The 12513-nt window shown below is 39.0% G+C and overlaps 1 protein-coding gene across 11 annotated transcripts in view; it reads left to right on the top strand.

The window, feature by feature from the left end:
- The window catches only part of Hipk3 (homeodomain interacting protein kinase 3), a 73717-nt gene extending 62183 nt beyond the window's left edge, over positions 1-11534 (top strand). For 6 of the 11 annotated variants that reach the window (XM_037205062.1, XM_028877895.2, XM_028877896.2 and 3 more), the window contains 9 exons: positions 2628-2749; positions 2949-3076; positions 3163-3324; positions 3482-3544; positions 3817-4107; positions 4341-4481; positions 6617-6852; positions 7127-7254; positions 7678-11534. In XM_037205062.1, the coding sequence (XP_037060957.1) occupies positions 2628-2749; positions 2949-3076; positions 3163-3324; positions 3482-3544; positions 3817-4107; positions 4341-4481; positions 6617-6852; positions 7127-7254; positions 7678-8154 (1748 nt within the window). In that variant the 3' untranslated portion in view covers positions 8155-11534. The remainder of the gene's footprint in view (positions 1-2627; positions 2750-2948; positions 3077-3162; positions 3325-3481; positions 3545-3816; positions 4108-4340; positions 4482-6616; positions 6853-7126; positions 7255-7677) is intronic. The other 5 variants (XM_037205066.1, XM_028877901.2, XM_037205065.1 and 2 more) reach the window with 3 other exon arrangements.
- The last annotated feature ends 979 nt before the right edge of the window (positions 11535-12513 follow it).

Here is a 12513-nt window from a genome sequence, read left to right as displayed (position 1 = left end):
TGAGCCGTCTCTCTAGCCCAAGACAGGATTTCTCTATGTAGCCCTGGCTATCCTCTGTAGACCAGGCTGACCTTGAACTCAGGCTCCACCTTCCTCTGCCTCCCAAGTGCTGGGACTAAAGACATGTGCCACCACCAGAAACTTTTCTTGTTTTTAACTATAAGAATTTCAAACAGTCAAAAAATAAAAATAAAAATAAAAAAATTTCAAGCATGAGAAAGTTGAAAAATACTATGTTTTCCATTTTAGATTCAATGAGTGCTAATATTTTATACTATATTATACTCTTTGTGCATGTACTAGAGAAAGTGAGTGGTATACTTTGACTTCTTGCTTATTCTTATAGTCTATGTTGGCAAGCAGATTTTTTTGGTTCTGACCAGTCTTTTCTCCTGTGTCGAAGCCATGTGAGAGTCACCCACCTGCATTGGAATAGCTGTGTTTTTCAGAGCCTGTCATATATTAATGACATAAGAGACATAGGAGATATGTGTGATAAGACAAATCTTTATCTTTTTATTTAACTTAAAATTGTTATGGAATAACTTTGTATATTTGTTAGCAAATATATTAATGGCTTAAATGTAGTGTTTGGCCAAGACTTGTCTTAGCATCTCTAGAAACTCAGTATTGGTCCTTTTGTTTGTCTCGTTGATTTGCTCTTCATTTTGGAGACATCATCTGATTCTGTAGCCCAGGGCAGCCTTAAGCTTGAAATCATACTGCTTCCACCACACAAGTGCTGGGATTTCAGTGTGCCACTACACCCAACTCTTTTTTTTTTTTTTTTTTTTTGGTTTTTCGAGACAGGTTTCTCTGTGTAGCTTTGCGCTTTCTGAGCTCACTTGTAGCCAGGCTGGCCTCGAACTCACAGAGATCCGCCTGGCTCTGCCTCCCGAGTGCTGGGATTAAAGGTGTGCGCCACCAACGCCCGGCTACACCCAACTCTTAATCAACCTTTGTACCTAGTTTTCAAGTATTAAAACAATTCTAATCAATTTTGCTAACTTAACTCTGAAAAATTAGGATCTTAACCAACTATTGATTTTGATCAAAAAGGTGATAGGAAGAGAGGAGATACAGAGAAGTGAGCATTGTTTATGGGGCCACTTGTAGACACAGAAAATAGAGCACATTGACAATAAACTAAACGTCTGAGGAAAATAAACAGGAAACAATAATGTTTTCTTTATGACTAGCACTTAACAATAGAGTTATGCAATAAAAAAATTAGGATTTTTTTTCAATAGAAAAAAACTAACAACTGCAGCATTTTATCTCTTATGACTAAAGAGAAACACTTAATATCACTTTCACTAAAATAAAAGAGAAAGAAAATGCTACAATACACAGCTCTGTGCCATTGGGCTGAATTTTAGCTGTTGAGATTACATTGCATAGTGATAGGATCTGTCTTAGTTTGTGTAAGTATACTCTATGACTACTCACATAGCAGACAGATTTGTCCAATGATGCATTTCTTAGAAGGTATCACATCATTAAGTGATGTACCAGTCTATAATGAAATTGATTGCTATAAAGTTTGGAATATGATATAGAGAATTGATTATAGGTTTGTTTGTTTGTTTTTTTCCCTGATCTTGGGGCATGTTCCAGAATTTTGTTCTTAAAGCTCCCAAGTTGGGTGTGACACTGCTTAATACTTAAATTCAATATTGTAAGAGTAGTTATTACTTTGGGTGGTGGTGGCCACACCTGTAATCCCAGCACTCAGGAGACAGAGAATAGAGGATCTGTGAGTTCGAGGCCAGCCAGCGCTACACAGAGAAACCCTGTCTTGAAAAACAAACAACAACAACAACAACAACAACAACAACAACAAAAGAGTTATTTACAGAGTGGCTTTGTGATACAGTGAAAATATTAACAGTAACATAATTAAATGGTCATCAGTCCTTCCTATGCCATTTTATTTATTTATTTTTTGAACCACTTTATAAAAGTGGTAACATTAGTTCTGTAGTGCTAGCAGCTCTCTACCAGGAACACCAGCCCATCATATCATGGGGTAAGGCATTTTTGGATTGTCACATTAGGCAGTAGAGTGGTTTTTGCTACTCCTGTGGAGGCTGAAATATGGTAGCAAGTATATAAATCTATGTGACTCAGAACCCCCCCCATCTGTCCATTAATTGTGAAATATACACCCCCTTTTGGTGAGAAGTGTGTGAGGTCCTGACAGTTTTGAAGAAATGGCGTAGGCATAGGAAAGAGTTTGTGTAAAAGAAGCACATTTCTTTACTAGGTTATTATGAAGATCTTGAGCCTCATCCCATCTTTCTAGGCCCTCATCATAGTAGAAAAATGGAGAGGGAAATAATGCCACGGTAGCAAACTTGAGATGGAAATGAGAAGTGGCAGGAAGAAGAAGGGATTCTGCTTTGAAGCACATTTTAAAAAAAGATGAAGTAATTTAGCATCAGTATTTGAGAAAAATATCACAAAACAGATAGGAAACACCCATCTTCACTAATAGATTACTGTTATTTTTATGTAGAAGCAGGCACAATCTGAATCAGAATTTAAACCTTTCATACATTTAAAGTACTTTTCTAAGTTATGCAAGCCAGCTGTGTTTCCTATTGAATGACTGTTGTATTTCCCAGGTATCCCTGCAGCGCATGGTAAACCCACCAGTTACTCCATACGGGTGGACAATACAGTCCCGCTTGTGACTCAGGCCCCAGCTGTGCAGCCGCTGCAGATCCGACCTGGAGTCCTGTCACAGGTTGGTCATAGTTGAGTCTTCCTGTACATATGTGTTCTCCTTTTCTAACATAGGTACAACTCGTGTGTCAGTTCGTACTTCTGGGAGGTAGTGAGAGCGATGTGTGGGGAGGCAGCAATCACTGATTGTTACCTTAACTGTTGTGAATCCGGGACGTGTTATTTGTACCTTGGTTTCATTGGGTTGTTTTTGGATGCAGCAGACCTGGTCTGGGAGAACACAGCAGATGCTGATACCTGCCTGGCAGCAGGTAACACCCATGGCTCCTGCCGCTGCAACCCTGACTTCAGAAGGACTGGCTGGTTCACAGAGGCTTGGAGACTGGGGGTGAGTCCAAAGCAGACCGTCCCTGGGAATTATATGCAAAGACAGATCAAGTAAAAGGGATTCAATCTTCTAAACTTGCTCCACAGGAAAATGATTCCACACAGCAGTCATTACAACTCGGTGATGCCCCAACCTCTCCTAACCAATCAGATGACATTATCGGCCCCTCAGCCTATCAGCGTGGGCATTGCACATGTCGTCTGGCCTCAGCCTGCCACTACCAAGAAAAACAAGCTTTGCCAGAACAGGTTGGTATTAGTGTACCTTAACTTTCCTCTGCAATTGAAATTAGGCTTGGAAATAAAATTTGCATGTACACTAAAGGGTCACTCTGTTGTGTTCAAAAATGACCTCTTCTGTAGCCTTTATACAAACACTAAGCCGGCTCCCTTCTTAATTTCTCAGAGGTATTTTGGTAAAACTAATGGAATGGGAGCCAGGAAGAGAGGAAATAAATGCTTTCAGTTGGTAAGATTGTCTTTATTGCCCTTTGATTATTATCTACCTGTAATATAGCAACTCTAGACATTTGGATATCACACATACAAAAAAGTATGTAAATGCAAACTACAACAATATTTTAGAAATAATATTTTATAATTCACAACACTCTTGGTATCAGTGTGTTACATCCATGAACACGTGAAAAGTTTGCTTTGTTTGGTTTTACAAAATATCTTCAAGAAATATCATTTCTCTATTTTGATTATAGAGATTACAAATTATTTCTTTGGTTGCAGGAGTAATTCATTGCAGAATACCAATATCCCACATTCAGCATTTATTTCTCCAAAGATAATCAATGGGAAAGATGTTGAGGAAGTGAGTTGTGTAGAAACACAGGACAATCATACCTCAGAAGGAGAGGCACGGAACTGCCAGGAAGCGTCTGTCAGACAGGACACTTCTGTTTCAGACAAACAGCGGCAAACCATCATCATTGCCGACTCCCCGAGTCCTGCCGTGAGTGTGATCACCATTAGCAGTGACACTGATGACGAAGAGACCTCAGCCAGACATTCACTCGGAGAGTAAGTGCCGGATGCTCAGCCTTCACTCTGAACTGCATGCATGGATCACCTTTTGGGGGCATAATCTCTGTCAGCGTCCATAATGTAGTTGTAGCCCTCTATCTGAATTTCTAAGTTTGGGTCCAGGGAGCTCCTTCTGAACTGTTTCCTGCCTTTCTGCACTGTAAAGTTTGGCTGGTGTGAGGATATCTTCTCACTCTTGACCCACGCCTCCCTCCCTCCCTCCTCACTAGGTGTAAAGGTAGTCTAGATTGTGAAGCTTGCCAAAGCACTTTGAATATTGATCGGATGTGTTCACTCAGCAGTCCTGATAGCACTCTGAGCACCAGCTCCTCTGGCCGGTCCAGCCCGTCCCCTTGCAAGAGACCGAACAGGTAAAGGAATTTTAATAGTAGCTTGTTGTAAAAGTTGAGTCTGCTAAAGGCCTCATTTCTTCTGTCATGTGTGAGTGAGTGTCGGCCAGACAGTGATTGCTCTTTTGCACACAGGTTTTGAACTACACAGTTTTGTAAGCTTATGGTTTTAGTAATCACTTTTTTCCCCATTAAAATAGCTCCAATTTGTGGTGGTGCATGCCTTTAATCTCAGAATTTGGGAGGCAGAGGCAGAGGATCTCTGTGAGATCAAGGCCTTCCAGGGTTACATAGTGAGACCCTATCTCAAATAAACAAACGAAACCTTTCATTTAAAATGAAAGCACTAGTACATTTTTACGTGAAGAAGCACTGAGTGGCCCACTTACAGAGTAGCCACTCTGATTTGTATCTCAACCGTTAGGAACGATTTGTCTGCCTCCTTTGGTATTGCCTTGTGGGGGCATGCAGTGCCTGAGAGAGTGTTTCCTGACCAGCACAATGTGCTAACATACTGAGAGATAAGCCACAACAGTTTTCTTAGCAGGGAGGTGTATTGGAGAAAGAATCTCTCTGTGTAACAGCCCTCACTGTCCTGGCTGTCCTGGAACTCACTCAGTTCACCAGACTGGCCTCAAACTCACAGAGATCCTCCTGCCTCTGCCTGCCAAGTGCTAGGTTAAAGGTATGAGACCACACTTGGCAGCCATAACAATTTTTTATGAAATATTTTGATTTTTTTAAAGATTTATTTATTTATTATGTATACAGAAGAGGGTGCCAGATGTCATTACAGATGGTTGTGAACCACCATGTGGTTGCTGGGAATTGAACTCAGGACCTCTGGAAGAACAGTCAGTGCTCTTAACCTCTGAGCCATCTCTCCAGCCCGAAATATTTTGATTTTATATTATAAAAATTGCTGACAATATTTGAAAAGGATTTTAAAGTTAGTGGGTTTTTTGTTGTTTGTTTGTTTGTTTTTGAGACACGGCTTCTCTATGTAGCCCTGGCTGTTCTGGCACTCACTTTGTAGGTCAGACTGGCCTCGAACTCAGAGATCCACCTGCTTCTGCCTCCCAAGTGCTGGTCCTAAAGGAGTGTGCTACCATACTGGACTTTAAAGTTATTTGATACATTTTCCTTTCCTTTTAGTCAGGAGCTGTGGTTGGAGTACTTACTAGCCAAAACTCTGCAGAAGACATAAACAGGCTTTAATGAAATGCATCTTCTTATAGGTTGCTTATTGTGTTGCTTAAAGTCGATACATACAAAAATATACACATAACAGCTACGTAAAAATACACACATAAAACATGGACATATGCATGTAGGTTTAAGAGTGAAAAGAAAGTATACATGTAAGAAGAGATGCCTCACATTGTTGAGACTGAAATGAATGATTAAAACAGACAGTGATGTGGAAATCCCAGGGAGTGGGGTCTTGTGAGGGCTGAGGTAGTGGGAAGAGTGGGATTCAGGACTTGGGGTTGAAAGCCCTTTCAGGAGGACACTTAACCTTACAGTTGGATCTGAAATATGCAAGTCCCTAGTTCATGTGTTTGTACATCTCGTCCAGGTTATCTAGAACAACTTTTTGTTTGTTTCTGTTTTTTATGCTTATGTGTATGTATTTGTGCATGCGTAAACATTTGTGCGTGTGCCTCTGGAGACCTGAGGCCAGTGCTGGCTGTCTTCTTTAGTTGTTCTCCCCCATGTTTTTGGATCTCTTACTGGACCTGGAGCCTCACCTGTTTGATAGACTAGCTGAGCAGCATGCTCCAGGGCTCCTCTGCCTCTGCCTCTGCCTTGCTGCATGTGCTCAGGTTTTTATGTGGGTGCTGGGATCCAAATGCAAGTTCTCATTTTAACAATTGAGATATCTTCCTAGGATCTAGAAGAGTACTTCTTATCTTAAAGAATTATAAAGAAGTTTATGAACTATTATGATGGAGCAAATGTGAAGGAAAGGAGAAATAGTTAAGTGCCAAAGGGGTATTCCTGAAGTGGAAGAATTTGGTTTATCTGCCTGATTAGACTCTGGAAATACTGTGGGGAAAAAATAACATTGGCCAAGGACAAAATATATATAAAATAACTAAGCATGTCATTAGTGTGCTAGAGACTTTTAAAAACCTAACCATGTTTTCTTGTAGTATGTCAGATGATGAACAAGAAAGTGGGTGTGAGACTGTGGATGGCTCCCCAACATCAGACTCCTCGGGGCATGACAGTCCATTTGCAGAGAGCAGTTTTGTGGAGGACACTCACTCAAACGCAGAGCTGGGGACTTGTGCTGGCACAGAAGCCAAGCCAGCTGTTGGCACTGCTGTGGAGCCACCAGTGGGAACAGAAAGTGGACTGAATGTCGATGAGCACATGGCAAGCACAGGTAAACTGAGTTCCCTGACTCCTTTAATGGCCTGAATTTAGATTGTCAAAGGTCATCTTTGGATTCTCATCTTGACCTTGTCATATCTATTACACAGAAAACAAAAACAAAAACAACTCTTCAAATGTCATCCGAATGACTTTCTCTTTAAATTTTAAATTAAGGTTTTTCAATCACTGTTGTGTAAAATTTGTAAGCACATGTCTAATTTTCATTAGAGAAGCAGAAATCACAACTCTGTAATTTGTCTGTGTGTGGTGGTTATTGTTGCTAGATTCTACATGCCAGCCATTAATAAAAGGACAGCCTGCCCCTGGAAAGCTGAACCAGCCTTCTGCCTCGGGTGCTCGTCAGCAAAAACCCACATCAGCATTCCAGCAGCAGCATTTGAACTTCAGCCAGGTGTGTTCCTGTGTGCATTTGTAGGCTTGTGGGATTTATGCTTAGTGGTTTATTTCCTTTTACTTTATTATTTTAGTTTTTGATTTTGTGTATGTGTGTGGTATGTGGTGTGGGATGAGTGTATATTGAGCAGGATATGGGGATAATTATGTCATGGGATTGTTTTGGAATTTAATAAAATGGCATGCATGAATGTTAGCTTTACATATAAGTGCTATATAAATTGTAGGGATTGGTAACAGATAACAGTGCTAGCTGGAAGTGGTAACAACTTGTAAGAAGTAGGAAAATGTTAATGTGTTTCCTTTTCCTTAGTAAACTAGACTCTGAGAGGTTCAGTGTGAGCTGCCCGTCACAGTCCCTCTGGTCTTTACTTTGATCTCATAGAATGTGCTGTTTAGTCATGTTTTTCTTTGTGATCAGGTTCAGCATTTTGGAACCGGGCATCAAGAGTGGAATGGAAACTTTGGGCATCGAAGACAGCAAGCATATATTCCTACTAGTGTTACCAGTAATCCATTCACTCTTTCTCACGGAAGTCCTAACCACACAGCAGTACATGCCCATCTGGCTGGAAATACTCACCTCGGAGGACAGCCTACTCTCCTTCCATACCCATCATCAGCTACCCTCAGTAGTGCTGCACCAGTGGCCCACCTCCTAGCCTCTCCGTGTACCTCAAGACCTATGTTACAGCATCCAACTTACAATATCTCCCATCCCAGTGGCATAGTTCACCAAGTCCCAGTGGGCATAAATCCCCGTCTGTTACCATCCCCAACCATTCATCAGACTCAGTACAAACCAATCTTCCCTCCACATTCTTACATTGCAGCATCACCTGCGTATACTGGATTTCCATTGAGTCCAACAAAACTCAGCCAGTATCCATATATGTGAAAACTCAAAAACAGTATATTGAGGAAGCTCAATGATATAAACGTTTGATTAAAAATAAAAACATGGTATTTAATAAATATTAGCCATGGCACAAGAAAATTATTTTTGAATCATGTAGACTTGGGTGCAATTTAAACAACTTTGAGCTTTAAAAGAACTCTCACTTTTAATGTGTTTTGCACATTTGGTATAACTTGTCTTTGGTCATGTATCTTCTTACGTAGTAACTCTAGACAGGTGACTTATGGGAGCAGAAGTCCAGTTTTGCTCCTGCTATTTTTTATAAAATTGCCTTCTAACTAGTGCAAGACACGTCCACATTTGGGAAGCCATTCTGTGTCTAGACTTTAGAGCAACAGATGCACATGTGTCAGAATTACAGCATACGAGTGAATTGTATTGTCTGTGTCTTAGTGTGTACATGTTGGGGCACTTAACCTAAGCAATTGAGCTATTGTTCTTTACATTTGCATGTGTCTTTTGCATGGGCAAAATGTTGCCTAGACTTGGCTCTTAATGTTGTTCTAATAATCTCAGCTGCATTGTAAACCGTTCCCACACATAGTGCCTTAAATATTTGAGGTTGTTCAAGTTATTACCTATCTGTAAATGTTGAGGACTGCAGCACTTAAAATTCAGACCTACTCTTTAGTTTCATTTCAGTAGAGTACTGTTCCTTTTGGCTTTGTGTGGTATGATTTCAGATAGCAGCTGCTTTTTCCTTAGTAAGAGGGCAGCATGTTTGCTATAGCTGAATTCTGCTGTCTGATTTTTTTCAGAATGATCTAGCTTCAAGAAAAGCAAGCAGTTAGTAGTGCTTAAGAAAACTTGATTCAGTAACTAATGGGTAGTTGATATCTGTCACAGCACAGCATTTTATATACTATTAAGTGAAACTGCAATACAACCTAAGTTTATTTTGGGAGTGTTTGCTGTATAATTGGACTTCATAAAATGTTTAGAAGTGCAGTAGGCATGACTTGAGTAGATAATGAAAGAAAATGCAAAATGCTCATTGATTCATGATGTGATTTCATCTTAGCTTGGGCAGACCATGCAGTATTTAATACATAGTAGCAGAATATTTACTATTGAAGCTTGAAAAGATGTGAGTTCTTTGTGTGCAATTTTTCATTTATGCATGTGAGAAGGTTTTTGGTTTTGGTTATTTTAAGTATTTTTACATTGTAGTACTCGTTTTTGCTTGTTGGTGGTGTTTGCTTATTTAATACATTCCGTCAGGGACAGAAATTACATGCTTTTTCTCTTAGGAAGTGTGTATTGGGTTTTTCCCTTCCCCCTCCCCTTGGTGGTGATGGTGGTGATGTTTAAATGAAGTTGCTTTTACAGCACCAAAGACTTAATCATCCATTTCTTATATAAAAGGTAGCTACTTTTTGCATAGACCTCAAGTATATTGTAGTGTAGAGGTGGAATTTAAGGAAAGGTATTAAACCAAGGCTGTGTTTTAGCTTCCAGGCAAGTAATAAATTGTATCATTTATCTTGAATGTATCATAGATAAGCTGCTATATAACGATTGCCACTTCAGATAGCTGTGAAATTAGGTGATTAACTAGTTGTTATTTAGCCTTCTGATTTCTGTATAAGTCTAATTACACGAGATAGAAGCTGGGGTTTTGATTTTTTTACTTTGCTTTTCTGTTTGGAGTGTCATTGTAACTACTGTATTGTAAATGATGGAAACAATTGCCTATGTTATTTTGGGGTGTGTTATTTGCATCAGTATTTTATCTCTATTAATGTTTGTGCTCATCACTGCATATAAAAACTTGGATGTATCAATGTAACTTAATTTTTTATTTTCATACTGGCATTGTAGACACTTGAGAAAGCTGTATCTTGCAGGCTTGACTTAACTTTTTTTCCTTAAAGTCTGGAATATAATCTTACAGCATTTACTGGAATAAACAGTACAAAACATTTGAGTGTAAAACTCCAAATGTTTTGAATCGACAGCATTTCTTTACTAAGCAAGTTGCATACCACAAGTACAGCTCTAGTACAGCGCTGACGATAAGCTAATGATACATTTTTCTTTACTCCATTGACATAAGCAGTGTTTTATTTAATAATCATCTAAGACATAAACGTGCCTGAAGTTGATTTTAAAAAATTACAGTATTAGATCATAAAGTAAAAACCAGCAGCACATTTTTAGTCACTGAAAATGAAGGACTTGATTCCCCCACAAGTTTCAGTGTTTTTAGTAATTGATTCTATGCATTTTATACAAATAAAAATATATAAAACACACATTACAAAAGGAGTAGACCGAGATTAATTTAGACTATTTACAGATGACACATTTGTGGAGTCACTATTTAAGTAACTGCTGCTCTTCTCATTTGAGTTACATGGTCCAGCAAGTTACTGATGTCTGCTCACTTCTTGGAAAAGATTTAGTGCTGGTGATGGATGTTTTAGAAACACCAAGTACAAAGATTGTGTCACAACAGGCACGGAAGTAGCCCGTAAGCTGTGCTTACTGCCCAGAAATGATGCATTTCCTGTATTAAGTTCATGACTGGAGCAGCCTTGTTAAATGGACAGTAGATGGTAAGAGTCAACATTTTCATACCACAGTAATGCTTTTTAAAGGCATGTCACAGTAAATGCACTGCTCTTAATTAATTGCAATCATGGGCTTTTTAATATGTTTTGAAATTTAAAACTTCAGAATCCCCCTGAAGTCCAATTTTAGCATATTGGCAGAAGAATCTAGATTTTACCCTTTTAAAACTATTTTAATAGTTTTGTTTTAATGTTTTCTTAAATAAAACACTGCATGATTTCCAAGTTGCATATTTGTGTGCTAATTTGCAAGTGAATTTTTAATCAATTATTTTGATATTTAGATTTCTTTCTTCAGGGTATTAAATATGTTACTCTATTAGCAAAACCTTTTCATTTTAATATTTCTACTGCTAATTTTAAACTTGGCTTGTGTTCTGTAAAAGTTAAATCATACACTGCAAGGTGTAGGAAGATTCATTTTAATGATCCCTTATAGATCCAATGACTTAGTTTGAACTGTTAACTGTTGAACAGTTTTACCCTTGTGGCTTTTCTCTTTGGTTTGTTTTTGCTTTACTTCTATGCTACACTAGTTTGCCATGTAGCAATTGCACTGTGCAATATTACAATAAGGACTGGGAAAATTTTTATGGATGTAATGTCTATTACAGTTTGCGATAGTATTTCTCTCTAGTTCTCAGTGATTTAAATGTGACCAAGCCTTCTGTACTTTGTCACAAAAAGCGGGTTTTCCAGGTGACTATTTTGGTGAGTGTCAAAATAAGAATTTATGGTGTATTACTGTTGATTCACTTTGAATTAAAATATATATATTGCAGCAAACAGCTTGCTGACTTTTTTTCCACTTCAGTATTTCATAAGGGCAGAGATGGGAATGGTTGGCATTATCAAATTACTTGAGCATTGACATTCCATTTGATGCAGAGAGCCACCTTCTGTTAGGAATTTTGTTAGGTGAATGAGAACATAGTACAATATGTTTGTGTAACTTGCCCAAAGTCCAACTGCTTGTGTGTGTGAACCTGAGGTAGAGCCGGGCTGACCCCGACTAGTCACCTTTTCAGACTAGCCTGGCACACTGTGCCAGAAATACCTGAAACCATAGCATAGCCATGACCCTTTTTTTCGGGAAAATTTGAGTTTCTTGGCAGTATTTCTGTTTGCCATTCATGGATGGAGACTAGGGAAGTCACACGGATTGTTGAAAAGTGTAACATGAGACTTTGAAAGAAATGCTAGTTGACCCGAGCCAGCTTCAGTCAGTGTTCTCAAAGGCCACCTTATTCTCAAGGCCTTAACTTTGGACGTGGAACTGTGGGCATGTATGTGGGAAACATTCCATTAGAGCAGAGCTGTGACTCAGGACTTCTGTCTTGGTGCTTAGGGTCAAATCCAGAGCTAAGCTAAAACATACCCGTGAATATATATTTCTCCACAAGCTTTCAATTGAAGTGTAAAGTAGATGGATATTTTAGTGTTTGCTTCTTTCAATATTTTGTTGGTGTGAGTCTTCCAAATTATACATAATTGCATTTAAACTCATGTTTCTATAGCATTCTTTTGTGTGTATACTGATTTTGTTGATGGTCATTTGGAGAAGTTTGCCCTTCTTAGGTGTTTGGAATAGTGTTGCTGTGGATGTCACTGTCCATCTTTTAGAGAACATATGTAGATGCAGTGTATATGTGGAAATAGGATGAAGAGATCATAGGGGATATGTGTCATCTCTTTAGACACTACCACACCATATTCCAAAGTCCTGGACTTGGTTTGCACGTGCGGTATATGCTCATTCTAGTTG

Source organism: Peromyscus leucopus, chromosome 4, assembly GCF_004664715.2.
Source record: "Peromyscus leucopus breed LL Stock chromosome 4, UCI_PerLeu_2.1, whole genome shotgun sequence".
In the NCBI taxonomy this organism is placed as follows: Eukaryota; Metazoa; Chordata; class Mammalia; order Rodentia; family Cricetidae; genus Peromyscus; species Peromyscus leucopus.
This window is presented reverse-complemented; position numbering and strand designations above follow the sequence as displayed.